This window comes from Canis lupus, chromosome 31, assembly GCF_048164855.1.
Source record: "Canis lupus baileyi chromosome 31, mCanLup2.hap1, whole genome shotgun sequence".
Taxonomy (NCBI): domain Eukaryota; kingdom Metazoa; phylum Chordata; class Mammalia; order Carnivora; family Canidae; genus Canis; species Canis lupus.
Genome location: NC_132868.1, coordinates 1,688,213 through 1,706,485, shown reverse-complemented (window position 1 = coordinate 1,706,485; position 18,273 = coordinate 1,688,213). Strand labels below are relative to the sequence as shown.

At 41.9% G+C, this 18,273-nt stretch overlaps 1 protein-coding gene across 5 annotated transcripts in view; it reads left to right on the top strand.

Moving 5' to 3' along the window:
- Positions 1-13,437, top strand: part of OTULIN (OTU deubiquitinase with linear linkage specificity) — a 37,336-nt gene extending 23,899 nt beyond the window's left edge. For 4 of the 5 annotated variants that reach the window (XM_072807303.1, XM_072807300.1, XM_072807302.1 and 1 more), the window contains 3 exons: positions 7,528-7,653; positions 10,204-10,473; positions 12,706-13,437. In XM_072807303.1, the coding sequence (XP_072663404.1) occupies positions 7,528-7,653; positions 10,204-10,473; positions 12,706-12,900 (591 nt within the window). In that variant the 3' untranslated portion in view covers positions 12,901-13,437. The remainder of the gene's footprint in view (positions 1-7,527; positions 7,654-10,203; positions 10,474-12,705) is intronic. The other variant, XM_072807301.1, reaches the window with a different exon arrangement.
- Positions 13,438-18,273: the final 4,836 nt, after the last annotated feature.

Sequence of the window (18,273 nt, the reverse complement as noted above, 5' to 3'; positions counted from 1 at the left end):
CTTGGGAGCAGCTCCTTGGCCCCTGCGAGGTGTCTTTCAGGCAGAGATCCTTTGGTTTCCAAGTTCACTAAGTTTTAGACTGTCTGTGAACAGGTGGGACCTGTGACAGAATGTGGAAGCTCTTTTTTATGAGTTATTTGTGGGAACTCATGTTTGTTATCCCACAATCCTTTTAGTCATGGTGGTGATGTCAAGAACTGTAGACACTTGCTAGAAAAAACAGGTACTTTTACAGTACGGGCTCAAGTGAAATTCCATCTGAGCTAATTACCTACCTTATTTTGAAATACTTCCAATCATGGTTTCTTATTTAAATCTTGTTACTTGAGGAGAGGGAGGGGCAATATGGCGGAAGAGTAGGGTCACCTGTCCCCACCAAATTACCTAGATAACCTTCAAATCATCCTGAAAATCTAGGAATTCGGCCTGAGATTTAAAGAGAGAACAGCTGGAATGCTACAATGAGAAGAGTTCATGCTTCTATCAAGGTAGGAAGACGGGGAAAAAAGAAATAAAGAAACAAAAGGCCTCCAAGGGGGAGGGGCCCCGTGAGGAGCCGGGCTAAGGCTGGGGTGAGTGTCCCCAGGACAGGAGAGCCCCGTCCCGCAGAAGCAGGAGCTGCACCAACCTTCCCGGGCAGAAAGGGGCTCGCAGGGAGTGAGAGCAAGACCCCAGGAGGGCGGGGATGCCCTCAGGTTCCCTGGGACAGTAACAGACAACTGCGCTCGCTCCCGGGAGACTGCGCCGAGCTCCCTAAAGGGCTGCAGCGCGCCCACGGCTTGACCCTGGAGCAGCTCGGAGGGGCTCGGGGGCGGCTCCGCGGAGAGGGGGCTGCACGGCCAGGAGCGCGAATCCAACAGCACAGGCCCAGGAGCACAGGGCGCAGGGACACAGCTCAGGATCCGACCTCCACCCGGACAGGCAGAGACTAGGAGGGCCCAGGACAGCAAGGACGCTCCTGCCCCAAACTGAGCAGGTCAGCGGCCCCGCCCCGGAGCATCCAGACCCCTGCAGACGGAGAGCTCTGTAGTTACTGCGGGAGCTGAATCCAGGTTTCCAGAGCTGGCCACTGCCACTGTGGTTGTTCCTCCTGGGGCCTCACGGGGTAAACAACCCCCACTGAGCCCTGCACCAGGCAGGGGGCAGAGCAGCTCCCCCAAGTGCTAACACCTGAAAATCAGCACAACAGGCCACTCCCCCAGAAGACCAGCTAGATGGACAAGTTCCAGTGGAAGTCAAGGGACTTAAAGTATACAGAATCAGAAGATACTCCCCTGTGTTTTTTTTTTTTTTTTCTGTTTGCTTCCCCCACCCTTTTTTCTCTTTATTTTTTCTTCTCTTTTTTTCTTTTTTCTTCCTTTTTTTTCTTTTTTCACTTTTCTTTCCTTCTTTCTCTCCTTTTTCTCCTTTTCCCAATACAACTTGTTTTTGGCTACTCTGCACTGAGCAAAATGACTAGAAGGAAAACCTCACCTCAAAAGAAAGAATCAGAAACAGTCCTCTCATCCACACAGTTACAAAATCTGGATTACAATTCAATGTCAGAAAGCCAATTCAGAAGCACTATCATACAGCTACTGGTGGCTCTAGAAAAAAGCATAAAGGACTTAAGAGACTTCATGACTGCAGAATTTATCTAATCAGGCAGAAGTTAAAAATCAATTGAATGAGATGCAATCCAAACTAGAAGTCCTAACGACAAGGGTTAACGAGGTGGAAAAATGAGTGAGTGACATAGAAGACAAGTTGATGGCAAAGAGGGAAACTGAGGAAAAAAGAGACAAAAGACCATGAGGATAGATTAAGGGAAATAAATGACAGCCTGAGGAAGAAAAACCTACGTTTAATTGGGGTTCCCGAGGGTGCCGAAAGGGACAGAGGTCCAGAATATGTATTTGAACAAATCATAGCTGAAAACTTTCCTAATCTGGGAAGGGAAACAGGCATTCAGATTCAGGAAATAGAGAGATTCCCCCCCCCCCAAAATCAATAAAAGCCGTTCAACACCTCGACATTTAATAGTTAAGCTTGCAAATTCCAAAGATAAAGAGAAGATCCTTAAAGCAACAAGAGACAAGAAATCCCTGACTTTTATGCGGAGGAGTATTAGGGTAACAGCAGACCTCTCCACAGAGACCTGGCAGGCCAGAAAGGGCTGGCAGGATATATTCAGGGTCCTCAGTGAGAAGAACATGCAACCAAGAATACTTTATCCAGCAAGGCTCTCATTCAAAATGGAAGGAGAGATAAAGAGCTTCCAAGACAGGCAGGAACTGAAAGGATATGTGACCTCCAAACCAGGTCTGCAAGAAATTTTAAGGGGGACTCTTAAAATTCCCCTTTAAGAAGTCCAGTGGAACAATCCACAAAAACAAGGACTGAATAGATATCATGATGACACTAAACTGATATCTCTCAATAGTAACTCTGAACGTGAACAGGCTTAATGACCCCATCAAAAGGCGCAGGGTTTCAGACTGGATGAAAAAGCAGGACCCATCTATTTGCTGTCTACAAGAGATTCATTTTAAACCGAAGGACACCTACAAGCCTGAAAATAAAAGGTTGGAGAACCATGTACCATTCGAATGGTCCTCAAAAGAAAGAGGGGTAGCCATCCTTATATCAGATAAACTAAAATTTACCCCGAAGACTGTAGTGAGAGATGAAGAGGGACACTATCTCATACTTAAAGGATCTATCCAACAAGAGGACTTAACAATCCTCAATATATATGCCCCAAATGTGGGAGCTGCCAAATATTTAAACCAATTACTAACCAAAGTGAAGAAATACTTAGATAATAATACACTTATACTTGGTGACTTCAGTCTAGCTCTTTCTACCCTCGATAGGTCTTCTGAGCACAACATCTCCAAAGAAACGAGAGCTTTAAATGATACACTGGACCTGATGGATTTCACAGATATCTACAGAACTTTACATCCAAACTCAACTGAATACACATTCTTCTCAAGTGCACATGGAACTTTCTCCAGAATAGACCACATACTGGGTCACAAATCGGGTCTGAACCGGTACCAAAAAATTGGGATCGTCCCCTGCATATTCTCAGACCATAATGCCTTGAAATTAGAACTAAATCACAACAAGAAGTTTGGAAGGACTTCAAACACGTGGAGGTTAAGGACCATCCTGCTAAAAGATGAAAGGGTCAACCAGGAAATTAAGGAAGAATTAAAAAGTTTCATGGAAACTAATGAGAATGAAGATATAACCTTTCAAAATCTTTGGGATGCAGCACAAGCAGTCCTAAGGGGGAAATACATCGCAATACAAGCATCCATTCAAAAACTGGAAAGAACTCAAATACAAAAGCTAACCTTACACCTAAAGGAGCTAGAGAAAAAACAGCAAATAGATCTTACACCCAGCAGAAGAAGAGAGTTAATGAAGATTTGAGCAGAACTCAACGAAATCGAGACCAGAAGAACTGTGGAACAGATCAACAGAACCAGGAGTTGGTTCTTTGAGAGAATTAATAAGATAGATAAACCATTAGCCAGCCTTATTAAAAAGAAGAGAGAAGAGACTCAAATTAATAAAAACATGAATGAGAAAGGAGAGATCACTACCAACACCAAGGAAATACAAACGATTTTAAAAACATATTATGAACAGCTATACAGAAATAAATTAGGCAATCTAGAAGAAATGGACACATTCCTGGAAAACCACAAACTACCAAAACTGGAACAGGAAGAAATAGAAAACCTGAACAGGCCAATAACCAGGGAGGAAATTGAAGCAGTCATCAAAAACCTCCCAAGACACAAGAGTCCAGGGACAGATGGCTTCCCAGGGGAATTCTATCAAACGTTTAAAGAAGAAACCATACCTATTCTACTAAAGCTGTTTGGAAAGATAGAGATGGAGTACTTCCAAATTCGTTCTATGAGGCCAGCATCCCCTTAATTCCAAAACCAGACCCCACCAAAAAGGAGAATTATAGACCAATATCCCTGATTAACATGGATACAAAAATTCTCAACAAGATACTGGCCAATAGGATCCAACAGTATATTAAGAAAATTATTCACCATGACCAAGTAGGATTTATTCCCGGGACACAAGGCTGGTTCAACACTCGTAAAACAATCAATGTGATTCATCATATCAGCAAGAGAAAAACCAAGAACCATATGATCCTCTCATTAGATGCAGAGAAAGCATTTGACAAAATACAGCATCCATTCCTGATCAAAACACTTCAGAGTGTAGGGAGAGAGGGAACTTTCCTTGACATCTTAAAAGCCCTCTACGAAAAGCCCACAGCATATATCATTCTCAGTGGGGAAGCACTGGGAGCCTTTCCCCTAAGATCAGGAACAAGACAGGGATGTCCACTCTCACCACTGCTATTCAACATAGTACTGGAAGTCCTAGCCTCAGCAATTAGACAACAAAAAGAAATAAAAGGCATTCAAATTGGCCAAGAAGAATCAAACTCTCCCTCTTCGCCAATGACATGATACTCTACATAGAAAGCCCAAAAGCCTCCACCCGAAGATTGCTAGAACTCATACAACAATTTGGCAGCGTGGCAGGATACAAAATCAATGCCCAGAAGTCAGTGGCATTTCTATATGCTAACAATGAGACTGAAGACAGAGAAATTAAGGAGTTAATCCCATTTACAATTGCACCCAAAAGCATAAGATACCTAGGGATAAACCTAACCAAAGAGGCAAAGGATCTATACCCTCAAAACTATAGAACACTTCGGAAAGAAATTGAGGAAGACACAAAGAGATGGAAAAATCTTCCATGCTCATGGATTGGCAGCATTAATATTGTGAAAATGTCAGTGTTACCCAGGGCAATTTACATGTTTAATGCAATCCCTATCAAAATACATGGACTTTCTTCAGAGAGTTAGAACAAATTATTTTAAGATTTGTGTGGAATCGGAAAAGACCCCGAATAGCTAGGGGAATTTTAAAAAAGAAAACCATATCTGGGGGCATCACAATGCCAGATTTCAGGTTGTACTACAAAGCTGTGGTCATCAAGACAGTGTGGTACTGGCACAAAAACAGACACATAGATCAATGGAACAGAATAGAGAACCCAGAAGTGGACTCTCAACTTTATGGTCAACTAATATTCGACAAAGGAGGAAAGACTATCCATTGGAAGAAAGACAGTCTCTTCAATAAATGGTGCTGGGAAAATTGGACATCCACATGCAGAAGAATGAAACTAGACCACTCTCTTGCACCGTACACAAAGATTAAACTCAAAATGGATGAAAGATCTAAATGTGAGACAAGATTCCATCAAAATCCTAGAGAGAACACAGGCAACACCCTTTTTGAATTCGGCCACGGTAACTTCTTGCAAGATACATCCCCGAAGGCAAAAGAAACAAAAGCAAAAATGAACTATTGGGACTTCATCCAGATAAGAAGCTTTTGCACAGCAAAGGATACAGTCAACAAAACTAAAAGACAACCAAATGGGAAGATATTTGCAAATGACGTATCAGATAAAGGGCTAGTTTCCAAGATCTATAAAGAACTTATTCAACTCAACAGCAAAGACACAAACAATCCAATCATGAAATGGGCGAAAGACATGAACAGAAGTCTCAGAGAGGAAGACATAGACATGTCAAATAAGCACATGAGAAAATGCTCTGCATCACTGTCCATCAGGGAAATACAAATCAAAACCACAGTGAGATCCCACCTCACACCAGTGAGAATGGGGAAAATTAACAAGGCAGGAAATAACAAATGTTGGAGAGGATGCGGAGAAAAGGGAACTCTCTTACACTGTTGGTGGGAATGTGAACTGGTGCAGCCACTCTGGAAAACTTTGGATCTAAAGATCTAAAGTTAGATCTATTTTTTCTTCTGAAGAAAGTGTTTCACATGAATTCTTCTTTCCTCGTTGCTTCTTCACACCTCATTTTTTGGACTTTCTCCAGGATCTCCACATCTCCTGAGAGGCCTGCAAACCTCAGCTAGGTCATTATGCTAGCCACGGTTTGCCCAGCACATGGAAGGAATGAGGAAACGGGCTTTTATCTAATGGTTTGCCCATTTGTCGTTAGACTTCAGGGTCTTCCAAGGGACTCAGTTTTGTATTGTGACTCTTGCCCAGGGATGTGCACCATGTCGCGGGAGGCTCAGATGGTCTTCCAGGCTTCTCTCTACCCTGTAGCTTAAGTTCCCCTGTTTCCTGTGTTGTGCACTTCTTTGTGTCCAGCTGTGATTTCAGCTGATTGCCACTTGAGGTATTTTAGGTTCTGGTGAGAAATCTGAGAACCTGAATTTAAAGTTTGTAGCCGAACTACCCACATGTTGCCAAAATGCTGAGCAGTGGGTATGGAGCTAGGCTGCCCTTGGTGGGGTCGTCGCAATAAGATGGGGAGAACACAGCTCCTCCTCTGCTTAGTGAGTGATTGTGGATCATGGTCCTCGTGGTAACTACACCTGAGGAGGATTGTACATCCCTGTGTGGTTTGTTTTTTGCAGAAATGAAACCACCTGTTTCATATGATGGCTGTAGATTGAGAAGGTAAAACTGGAATCACCATGTGTGATTGAAAGGGTCTTTAGAGTCTTAGATTCCCAGGGAACTGAACATGTGGCCTCATTTAAAACTATTTATGATTGTTAAACAAGCTTGAGTTCAACATAGGATGCTGTGGGAACTAATTCTTCAATATCTTTTGACTTGGTGGACTTTCTTTTCCTTTCTGGTTTTTATAGCAGTGAAGTGACATGCGTGAGCCTGGCCTAATGAAGAATTTTCTCCTGACACATCCAAGACTGTCGGGAGTGTTGGAATTCCCATGCTGTCATCCATCATGTTGTGTCCCAGCTTGCCTTGCAGACTCCAGAGTCTGTGGATGATTAGGGGAAAACAAAATAAAACACATTCCAGGAAAAAAAGGAACTGGCAAAGTGTAGCTCAGCAGCTGTCTCCTCTTTAATGAGCTGGGCCACTGTAGCTGTTGACCTCTGCTGCTGCTTCTCCATTGCTTTTTTATTTTTTTATCTTACAACATTGTTTAGGCAGTTAAACTAGATACACATTGTTTTTGTGAATATTAAAGCTTTTGAGGATATGTGGTAATATTGGAAATTAGGCTTTATTTTTCTCATCAGGAAAGAGTCAGGTTTTTACTTTATCCTGGACCATCTTGCATGGCCAAAGTGCCTTTCCAGGTTGGGCATTAGGGAGTGGCAGGGAGGCTGTCAGTGATCCAGGAGCTACCTGGGTGGTTTGTGAAGACATGGTGTGAACACTGCCTTGAGGTCCCCTCACAAAGTGCTGTAGAATTTTCTGGGTGTGGTCATTGCTGAGCAAGGTAGATTGTGCCTTTGTATCTCAGCCAGAACCACCATCCATTTCCCTCCAGTGGACAAATGTGCGGGAATCAGTTCTGGAAACAAAGGTAGGTTTTGTATTGTAGGCTTTGTGGTTTCTACAGGATCCTGTGATGGATTTCTTGAAATGTTAACACCTCTTTCTCTCTCTTTCTTGATAATCCAGTTACCAGAAAAACTCATAAGCAAATACAACTGGATTAAGCAGTGGAAACTTGGACTGAAATTTAAGGGGAAGAACGAGGACCTGGTTGATAAAATTAAGGAGTCACTCACATTACTAAGGAAGAAGGTTCGGAATCTGTAGTGTTTTTCCTATGATAAGTGTAAAACTCTCACTCCTGATTGCCCCAGCAGACCACATGCCTATGGCTGGTATTTAGACAATTTAATTTAAATGAACACAAACTCTTCCTGTTAAGTCTTTGGTAAAGTGTAGAAATAGCAACATCATTTATTATGTTCACTGAAATGTTTATCTTTCTTAAAAGGAAACCTTAAACGTGATCTTTGTTCCATGTCATATTGACAAGTTTCAGGGATAATCTGTAGTTTCTATTTCCTAGAGTAGTAGCAATGATATGGATGTGTATTTATTAAGTTCTTTGCAATTATGTTTGTGTTTTAAGTTTCTAAAAACTGTCCTTATTAGACTTGTTTTCATCTGAATGATTGTCCAGTGAGTAGGTTTAGTAACTTTTATCTTTTTTTTGAAGATTTATTTATTTATTTGGGGGAGAGAAGAAAGCGTGCGCGAGAGTGAGAAGTGTAGGGAGTGGGGAGAGAGAGAGAGAGAGAATGAATGAATCCCAAGCAGACTCCCTCATTGAGCATAGAGCCCAAAATGGGTAGGCCCTATCTCATGCTCCTGAGATTCGTGACTGGAGCTGAAACCAAGAGTCAGATGCTTAACCGAGTGTGCCACTTAGGCACCCCAGTAACTTTTCTTTTGAAGACTGTCATGAGGGTTTCTCTGAAACAATCATAGGGAGAACTTGGTTGACTGATTCCCAGTGATTTGGTTATTATAATGTATCCCTTTCTGGAGTATTCCATGGGTTTTGGAGGTCCTGCTTAGATATTGCCTCACATAGACCACTAGGTTGCTTGCCTTGGAAGAGTTTGAAGTTCTTACCAGGAACCCTGAGTTCAGGGCCTGCTGATTGCTCCAGGCTTTGTAGATGTCGGGGGACGGCTTTCAGGAGTCCTTTAGCACTTTCCCCTGGTGTTGCTCTGTTTCCTCCGGTATGATCTGCCAGCCAGTTAGACTTTCAGCTCTACGAGAGTCTGTCTTGCTCATTCCTTTTCACCCAGTATCCAGCACCAAGCCTGACACATAATAGGCATTTGGTAAATACATTGTTTAGTGAATGAACTGAAGGCCTTGACCTCCTGGAACCTAGTTTTTATTTACAAATGTAAGAAGTGTTTCATCAAAAGTACACTGTCAAAGCAAGTTTAGGGATTGAGAGATTGTGACAAGAGAAGGAAATAGAGATTCTGTTCTTGTTGTCACTTGGCGTGGAGCACAAGGTTTGTGGGGGCCAGGGACCCCAGGATCTAGGTTAGGTGAGGCCTGAGAGTAGGACTCTGGCTACATGAGTGAATGGGAAGGCTCTTCAGCTCAGCCACTGGTGACAATTTCCTTTTCATCCTTTTTAAGGTTTTGTAAAATTGCAATTTTTGCTGTATTAAGTATGTGTACTGTAACCAGATCCTCATTTTGATGAATGTTTAAGTGTTTCCAATTTATAATAACATTAAAATTATTCCTTAATAATCTGAGCCAGCATTACTAGTACTTTCTGTGTGCCAGACTGTGTCCTAAATGTTTCATGTGTAGTTTAATTCTCATAACTACCAAGGTGTTGTTGCTGTTATCCCCATTTTAAAGATGAGGAAACTAAAATCTGGAAGTCCTTTAATGCCCAGCAAAAAGTCACCACCTGCTTGGTAGCAAGGCTTTCATTCCATCCTGACTCTCCTGACTCTAGAGCCATGCTCTTGATTGTCACCTAGGTCTACTTCTGGAAAATAAGAGATACTTCAACTACATATTGAAGAGAATCCTTTGGTACAGTCATTACCATTAAAATTTACTATTGAATTTAGAATTTTAATGGTTTTTGAAAGCAACAGTTGTTACTGGTTTATTCATAAGGACTAGTTCACTTTGGAATCTCTTGTCCTCATTCACTTTAACTAAAAAGCGCATATATTTTAGAGTTTTCTCATTCACTTAGAGAGTTTGTCCATGTTATTTGAATACCTAGTGCTCTGCTTTATTCTTAATTGGAAGTCAGTAAAAATTTCCTGAGTAGATGTATTCATTTGAAACTCCATGTATATTTTAAGGAAGTTAGAGGGGTGGGTTTAGTAAAGTAACATTCAAGCGACCTCACAATCTTCCTTGCCCATCTTCATTTTTGCAAGTTGGCTTGGTGTTTCTGGGTGGTAAGTGCTCCCATTAGCCCCTGAAGGGAAGGTATAATTTTAGCTACCCCTCACAGCTTCACACATACACACCATATTTGCTCCTCCATTAAGTATTTCTGAGTGACTGGTTCAGTTTCATTGTCTAGGAGGTTAGGGGACTTGAAAATTCCATTCCATGGTATCACTACTTCTCAGTGCATTGTACTTTTGTTTTAAATTAATGGGAAATAAGGGATTTGTGTGGTCTATAGAGTGTACCATTGTTTGAGCTAGAAACTTGAATGTTGTGAGGATTGGCATGTGATCCATGGCCTCCTATTTTTGAAAATAATTTTGTGTTCATAGTATGGAAGTATACCAGGTTTTAGAGCAAACATTTCATTGTTATGTAACTTTCTTGTTGTAGTGGGCAGGCTTGGCAGAGATGCGAACTGCTGAAGCAAGGCAGGTAGCTTGTGATGAACTGTTCATGAATGAGGAAGAAGAATATAGCCTCTACGAAGCTATAAAATTTCTAATGCTAAACAGAGCCATTGAACTATATGATGATAAAGAGAATGGAAAGGAAGTACCATTTTTCTCTGTGCTTCTGTTTGCTCGGGACACATCGAATGATCCTGGACAGCTGCTGAGGAACCATCTAAACCAGGTGGGACACACTGGAGGCCTTGAACAGGTGAGTTGTGCTTTTGGATATGTATTATTCCAAAACAGCAGCTTTAATCATCAAGCATTATTTCACAGCTTCTGTAGGCCAAAAATTCTGGAGCAGCTTGGTTGTGTGGTTCTGCTTGGGGTCTCAAGGATGGCTGCAGTCCTGTGTTGTTCAGGGCTACAGTTGTCTGTGGGCCCAACTGGGCTGGAGGGTCCACTTCCCACATGGTGCAACTACCTGGTTGTTGGCAGAGGCCTGATTGGTAGTTAGAAGGAGGGTTTTAGTTTCTTCTTTAGTTTCTTGACATGTGGGCCCTTCCATAGTGTTGCTTGAGTGGCCTTGGGACAGGATGGCTGACTTCTCTCAACATATGAAGTGATCCAAGAATAGAGCAAGGAGGAAGCCACAGTGTGTTTGATGACCTCATCTTGGAAGTTATACACTGTTGTTTACACCAGTCTATTTATTAAGAACAAGTCACTAAATCCATCCCAAACTCAATGGAGAACATTGAAAAGCATTCCATCCAGCTTTTCAAGTGAGGAGTGCAAAAGAATTGTGGGGCTGTTTTGTAACCACCAGATTAATTTCAGCCTGGGCTTGCTTTTGTGGGATACTGGATGGGATCAGTACCCTGTGCCTGGCAGTTTACAAATAGATGAAGCAAAGAGTTTTATTATTTAATCTTGGCAGCCGTAGGCATATTAGATAGCGTCCTTTAAAAATAGAAATAGGGTCACCTTACCCAGTAGAGACCAGCCTGCTCTTGGATCTTTTACAAATATGCTAAGTTTAGAGTTCTGCACAGAGACCCAATGCAGTACTGTCCCATGACTTACCACACAATTGTCTATCTTTAGTGTCCTCATTATATTATCTTAAAAAGTTTATAAAGTCTTTTTTAGTGGAATAGCCAGCTACTAAAGTAGCATTTAAGGTTTTCCATCCAAAGTGCCACCTTTGTACTTAGGCAGCTGACTCTCCTGCTTGCCTTTTCCTGGTGTGTAGCAAAGGGCCAAGGCTGATGGTCACTGCTGGGCCAGGCAGAATTGAAAGTGACTGCTTAACCCACGTACCTGAACTCAGAGTGTAGGTTCCTTATGCCTCCCAAACCTCAGTGAGGTTTGCATGGTGCAGCATGGTTTGCATATTAGACCAAAGTTAGTTCTTTTGGAGTCCTCACAAAGTGTACTGTAATGGCGAGTCCATTTTTGAAAACATAACAACTGTATTGAGATACAATTTACATGCCATAAAGTTTATCCCTTTGAAGTGTGCAACTTAGTGGTTTTTAGAGTGTTTATAGAGTTTTGTGGTTGTCACTGTAGTCTATTTTAGACTATTTTATCACCACTAAAGGATACCCTGTACTCGTTAGTACTAATTCCCCCTCCCCTAGCCCCAGGCAGCCACTAGTCTGCTTTTCTGTTTCGGTAGATTTGCCTATTTGGGGCATTTCCTAGAAGTGGAATCATATAATATGTGGTCTTTTGTGACTCGCATCTTTCACTCAGCATAGTGTTTTCAAGACTCATTCATATTGTAAGACATGTCACAAACAATATTCCATCATATAGATATACCACATGCATTCATTGGTTGATGGACATTTGGGGTCTTTCTGCTTTTTTAGCTATTGTGAATAATTCTATTATGAACATTTATGTACAGGTTTTTTTTTGTGTGGGCACATGTTTTCATTTCTCGTGGGTATATACCTGGGATATACTTCTTTTTTCTTTAATTGAAGTTCACATAACATAAAATTAACCATTTTAAAGTATATGATTCATTGGTTCTTAGTACATTTACTGAGTTCCAAAATATTTTCATCACCCCAAAATAAAACTTGGTGCCTGTTAAGTAGTTATGCTTCATTTATTATCTGTTTGATTATAACTGTTCTGGTGGGTCTGAAGGGGAATCTCATTGTAGTTTTGGCTTGTGTTCCTCTGATGACTTTCATGTGCTTATTGTCCATTTGCATATCTTTTTTGGATTAATGTCTGTTGTATTTAGATCCTTTGCCCAATTTTTAAACTGGTCATTTTTTTAAAAATCGTTATAAAAGTTCTTTATGTATTCTGGATACAAGTCCCTTATCAGACAGTATATTTTGGATGATCTGCTTATTTGTAGCAGCCACTAGAAAAGTCTGGGGACTGGGCCCATGAGGTGAAAGAGACGTTGCAGCATAGCTGTGCTGTGCCCTGCCTGGAGCACCTCTGCATACCTGTTTGCTCTTTTCCCCAGGTTGAAATGTTCCTTCTTGCGTATGCTGTGCGCCATACCATTCAGGTGTACCGGCTCTCCAAGTACAGCACTGAAGAATTCATCACGGTCTACCCCACTGATCCGCCCATGGACTGGCCTGTGGTGACGTTGATTGCTGAAGATGATCGGCACTACAACATCCCTGTGAGAGTGTGCGAGGAGACGAGTCTGTGAGATGCGTGCCTGGACAGCCTGGCAACGTGGCCAAGGTGCACAGCCAACTCCTTGGCTCAGGCCTTGGGACTCCAGGTCTCTTACAATGACCCATGGGAACTCTTGGGCCCTATGAGCCAAGCTGGACTGGGCTGTTCTGAAGACAATTTTTGATAATAAGAGTTAACCAAGTGTTTTCCCTCATCTTTAATGCAATAACTTTCAGTGGGGGCCTTCAGAGCACTTTTGGAAGGTACAAGGTACATCTTCTCCATAAAGCAAATCATTTGTATCAGAGGAGACTCATTTTGGAGAGGAATCTGTTCTTTATGTCTCAAAATCAAATTCTCTTTAATTGTAAACTGGCTCTCAGTTTTTTCTTAAGATAGAGTTTTTTGTTTTGGTGGTAATGGGTCTCTTCAGTGCCCTTCCTATGCAATTCAGCTTACATGGCATAACTCTGGGATGCAGTCTGTTAATGGCACACTCATAACATCCTCTGACAGTCTTGTTGAGTGATGGTGTGGATTTACCTGTTAATTAAAGTTATTCTAAGCAGATTGTCTCATAGAAAATTAAAAACTGGGTCCAAAAAGGAGTTATTTGAAGGCTAGAGAAAGAGCTGCAGGAGGCATGTGATGGCACCTGAATTCCTGACTCTGAGAATGTGACAGGTGCCTGAAGTCCCTGGTGCTTCCTGCAGGTGGTGCACTGTCAGCCAGGTGAGCACTGCTCGTAGTTGAGTTCTAGCATTGGGCTCCTAGTGATTTTCCATTTCATAGACGTGCCTGCTTTATAGTCAGAACAGTGCTGAGATCCACCTGGTTTTTTGGGGGAGGAAGCCAAGGCTGGGTGACTTAAGGCACTGCTCTGAGTTCAGGAGGTGGTGAGCTGGATCTCAGTCTTCTTGTGCCCTTTTCATGGGATGGTTTTGAGGGTGCTTCCACTGCCAAATTCGTGTTCCTGCCAGAGGATGAGTAACACAGTGAAGTGTCTGAGATTTTTCATCAGTAAGATGAAGCAGAAACATGTACTAAACCTAAGTACGCAAGTGTGGCTGAGTGGCATCTGCCTGTGATTTGGTTCAGGAAGTCTGAGGGAGGAGGGTGTTCCTGGTGGTGAATGATTGCTGCCCAGAGGCCTGGTTGCATGTGGTTAGGGCTGTGTTATCCACAGGGGGTGTGGGCTGTGTCCATTGTTTTCAGGGACCAGACATCACTCTAGTGCTGTATCAACATTTGTGAAGGTAGTATCACCCTGAGGGACCCAAGCTTTATTTTATAATAATTAAAACCTCTACTTGGCTCAATAGTATGGTTAATAAGCTATTAAGTGTTTTTGGGGAGTGGCAAACCTTTTTTTGAAAATATAAGTTTTGCTTTATACTTAAAAATAAATTTTTTTTTGAGAAAATTCAGAGGACACACAAAACTATGCAGACTGTTACATTAGTATTTTCCCATTACCTCATCAGTAATATTCACCACATTTTGGGAGGTGTTTATTCTTCAGAGTGTTTGAATCAAGTTCTCCGAACGTGTGTGAATGTGTTGAAGAGGCTTTATGTTTTTCACTGTGAAATGTAATGGTGCTTCGAATAAGGAGGTACTGAGAAGCCAAATTAATAATAATGGCTTCTTATTGGCTTTGAGGCTTCATTTTAGTATTTGCAACTGTACAATAATAGGAAATGCTTACTGTTTATTCTTATGCATTTTCCAAAGCACACTTAAAACGTTTCAGCACAAGGCATGGGAGTCTCTGTCCTCCAGGGTGTACGCTGAGTTTGATGGTCCATACCTACTATTGAATTGAAGAATAGTCATGACCATCTGTCTTTGCATTTTGAAAATGTTCTGATCTTTGTGAACTTGAACTGGACTTCTGGGCAACTTAATTGTTTACATGCATACTTTTTTCTTGTTCCTGCCTGTGGTATTGTTTGAGTGTGCAGAAATTGTGGCCTTTACCACCACAATGATAGAAGTTTGAAAGTATGTGTTTAAGTGGCTTTCTGACCCCAGGCTTTCTTGGACTCTGCTCTCAGACTGTCACTCAGGCTTAGTGGGATCACAGCATCAGAGAGGCAAAGCTTTCAAAGAAACAGGACTTTGGGAAATAGAAAAGATTGGCCGACTTTATAGAATAACGTTTCTTTGTTGTGACATGCAACGTCAGTTGCCTAGAATCTTGATTCCATGAATCATTCCTGGTCATGGGCTGGTCGGGTGGCAGCACCAGAATAGAAATTGCATTGAGACTGAAGTGGATGCAGGATATCTATTTAGAGGGGGTCTCTGAAGTGATATAAGGTTCTAGAAGAAGAGAAAGCAGTGGTAACTACAGTGTGTTTACTTTAATTCCCAGAGCTCAGAGATTTTTGGACCCTATAATCTTGGCAGAAAGATGATCTCTATCCTAAGCAGGCATGACTTATGCCTTTGTGCTTATTTAAGGCACATTTAAATCTGAACGACTTTCCCTATGCGGAGTTCCCTGGAATCCCTGTAATGAACACTGCTTCTTCAGGACCTCTCCTGCCTCCTCCCCTCACTTGCTTAGCTCCTTCTGCACGTACTGATGGCACTCACGTCGGGACCAGTGATGATCACAGTGGGCGACTAGAGGCCAGGATGTCGTTTCTCACTTGTGATCCTAACCTAGGTGGGATTTGATCTAAGTGTTTGCAGTTCCTTGTCTTTAGAATATGGCATATCCTAAAATGCCTTCGATGCACTGAAGAGGATTGACTCTACTTTCCTGGTAGAGCCATTGACACTTGTATTAGATGTTTGTTATTGAGTTAAGTAAGACATGATGCTAAGTTTTCAGACATTATCTTTGTATCCTTTCATTATTTAGTTCCTTCTGGGTGTAGGGTTACCAGGTAAAAACTTCAGTCCACATGAGTCTTAACACCTCTGTCAGAGGAAACATCTTTTGTGGGTTTTTATGTGCTTTTTTATTTAATAGGCTGTGTTTTCCCTCCTGCTCTACCCCTCGCACCAAGGTGCTGTCTCACCTCTGTATCCATGGTCTGCTTCCTGAAGGTCTCCCTGAGAATGGCCTTTAGGTGCTCTGTCTCCTGCCTTTACTGCTCTAACTCTCATACTAGTGCTGCATATGCATCAGACTCAAATAGACTTCCCAGCTGTCTCTTCTTTTTGGTGTTAAAGTAACGTTTGATTATTTTCTTTTTCTCTCTTAGTAAGCATTACTTTGCAAGTACTCCCACTTGGAAGACCCAAAGTATTTTCAGAAATGTAAACCTCTAAGGAGTCTTACTTGTAGGCATACATAGAAATAAATGTCTTTGACAAACCATGAGAGACTCCTAACTCTGGGAAACGAACGAGGGGTAGTGGAAGGGGAGGTGGGCAGGGGGATGGGGTGACTGGGTGATGGGCACTGAGGGGGGCATTTGACGGGATGAGCACTAGGTATTACACTATATGTAGGCAAATCGAGCTCCAATAAAGTATATATATATATATATATATTTAAAAAGCCTGTGACTACTTAGAACACAATGAAAAGGAGGTTCTCTGTGTGTATGAAGCGCATCTGAAATGTGTGTGAAAGGCATAGAATCCCCACGTTCAGCAGAAGGTAGGGCACAGTATCAAGTAACTTACAAAACATGGCCGAAGGAACTGAAGAAGTGAATGGAAGAAGGAACTGATTTGAGAGTAAAAATGTCATTTAAAACAACATGGCTCACGGGGCGGGGGGGGTGGTGGTGCTCAGGTGGTGAAGTGTCAGACTCTTGATCTAGACCCAGGTCGATGCCTACCTTGGACTCAGTGCTGGGTGTGAAGCCTACTTCAACAACAACAACAAAAAGACAAAACAGATGCCAGACAGACCTCCTGGCCTGTTTTATAAGTGGATAAAAATCTGTTTCACAGAGTTAAGTATATTGCATTTCCATTGCAACTCCACACTGACTTTTGAGATAGGTTCTAATGGCCTATGTGAGAGGCTAGTTGTAAGCTGCATTCAAGGAATGCTTGTTTTTCACAGTTAAGTACAGTGCATAATCCCTTTCATTATTTCTTATATTCCCTGTATGAGTGAAAACATATGATAATTGTCCTTCTCCAGTTGACTTACTTCACTCTGCATAATACCCTCCAGTTCCAACCATGTCAAAGCAAATAGTGGATATTCATTCTTTCTGATGGCTGAGTAATATTCCATTGTATATATAGACCACATCTTTTTCCATTCATCAGGACAGTCACATTTCCAATGAGCCTCCCTTCAGAGATGTTCTAACTCTCTTATGTGGGAAGCTCGTTGAAAGCTCTGCATTCAAGGAAAGCTGGTTTCTTACAGTTGAGTACAGGGCATGTCCTTGCACCTCCATAACTATTGTTGAGGTAGGTTCTAGGCCCTTCTGTGAGATGCTAGTTGAAAGGTGCATCAAGGAACACTTGTGTCTCAGTTCTAAGTATATCGCATTTCCACTGTGCCTCCACACATTCTGTTGAGATAGGTTCTACCTCACTTATGTGAGGTTTGTTGAAAGCTACATTCCCCAAAGCTTGTCTCTCACAGCAAAGTACAATGCATATCCTATGTGCCTCCATACCTACTTTGAGTGATGTTCTAACTGCCTTGTGTGAAAGGCTAGTTGAAAAGTGCATTCAGGAATACCTTGTTTCTTAGAGTGAGGTATATTGCATATCCATTGCACCTCACAACCTACTTTTGAGGTAGGTTTTAACTCCCTTATTTGAGAGGCTTGTTGAAAGCTGAAATCAAGGAATGCTTGTTTCTCACAGTGAAGTACAGTGCATTTCCAATGTGCCTCCATACATACTTTTGAGAGATGTTCTAACTTCCTTAAATCAGAGGCTATTGGAAGGCTGCCATCAACAATGGTTGTTTCTCATACAACTCCATTGTGTGACAGTCTATTTGTAAGTTGCATTCAAGGAATGGTTGTTTCTGAGTATTAACTATATTACATTTCCACTGGGCCTCCAATAATTCTGTTGAGGTAGGTTGTAACTCCTTATGTGGGAAGCTAGTTGACTGCTGCATTCAAGGAAAGCTTGTTTCTCACATTTAAATATATGGCATATCCCTTGCACCTTTACAATTACTGTTGAGATAGGTTCTAAGCCTTATGTGAAATGCTAGGTGAAAGACGCATTCAAGGAACGCTTGCATCTTAGAGTACAATATATCGCATTTAGATTGCACCTCCATACCAACTTTTCAGATAGGTTCTCACCCACTTATGTGAGAAGTGACTTGAAAGCTGGATTCAACACCGCTTGTTTCTCAGAGTTTAGTATATTGATTTCCAGTACACCACCACATGTACTATGTAGAGAGGACCTAACACCCTAATGTGAAGAGCTAGTTGAAACCCGCAATCAAGCA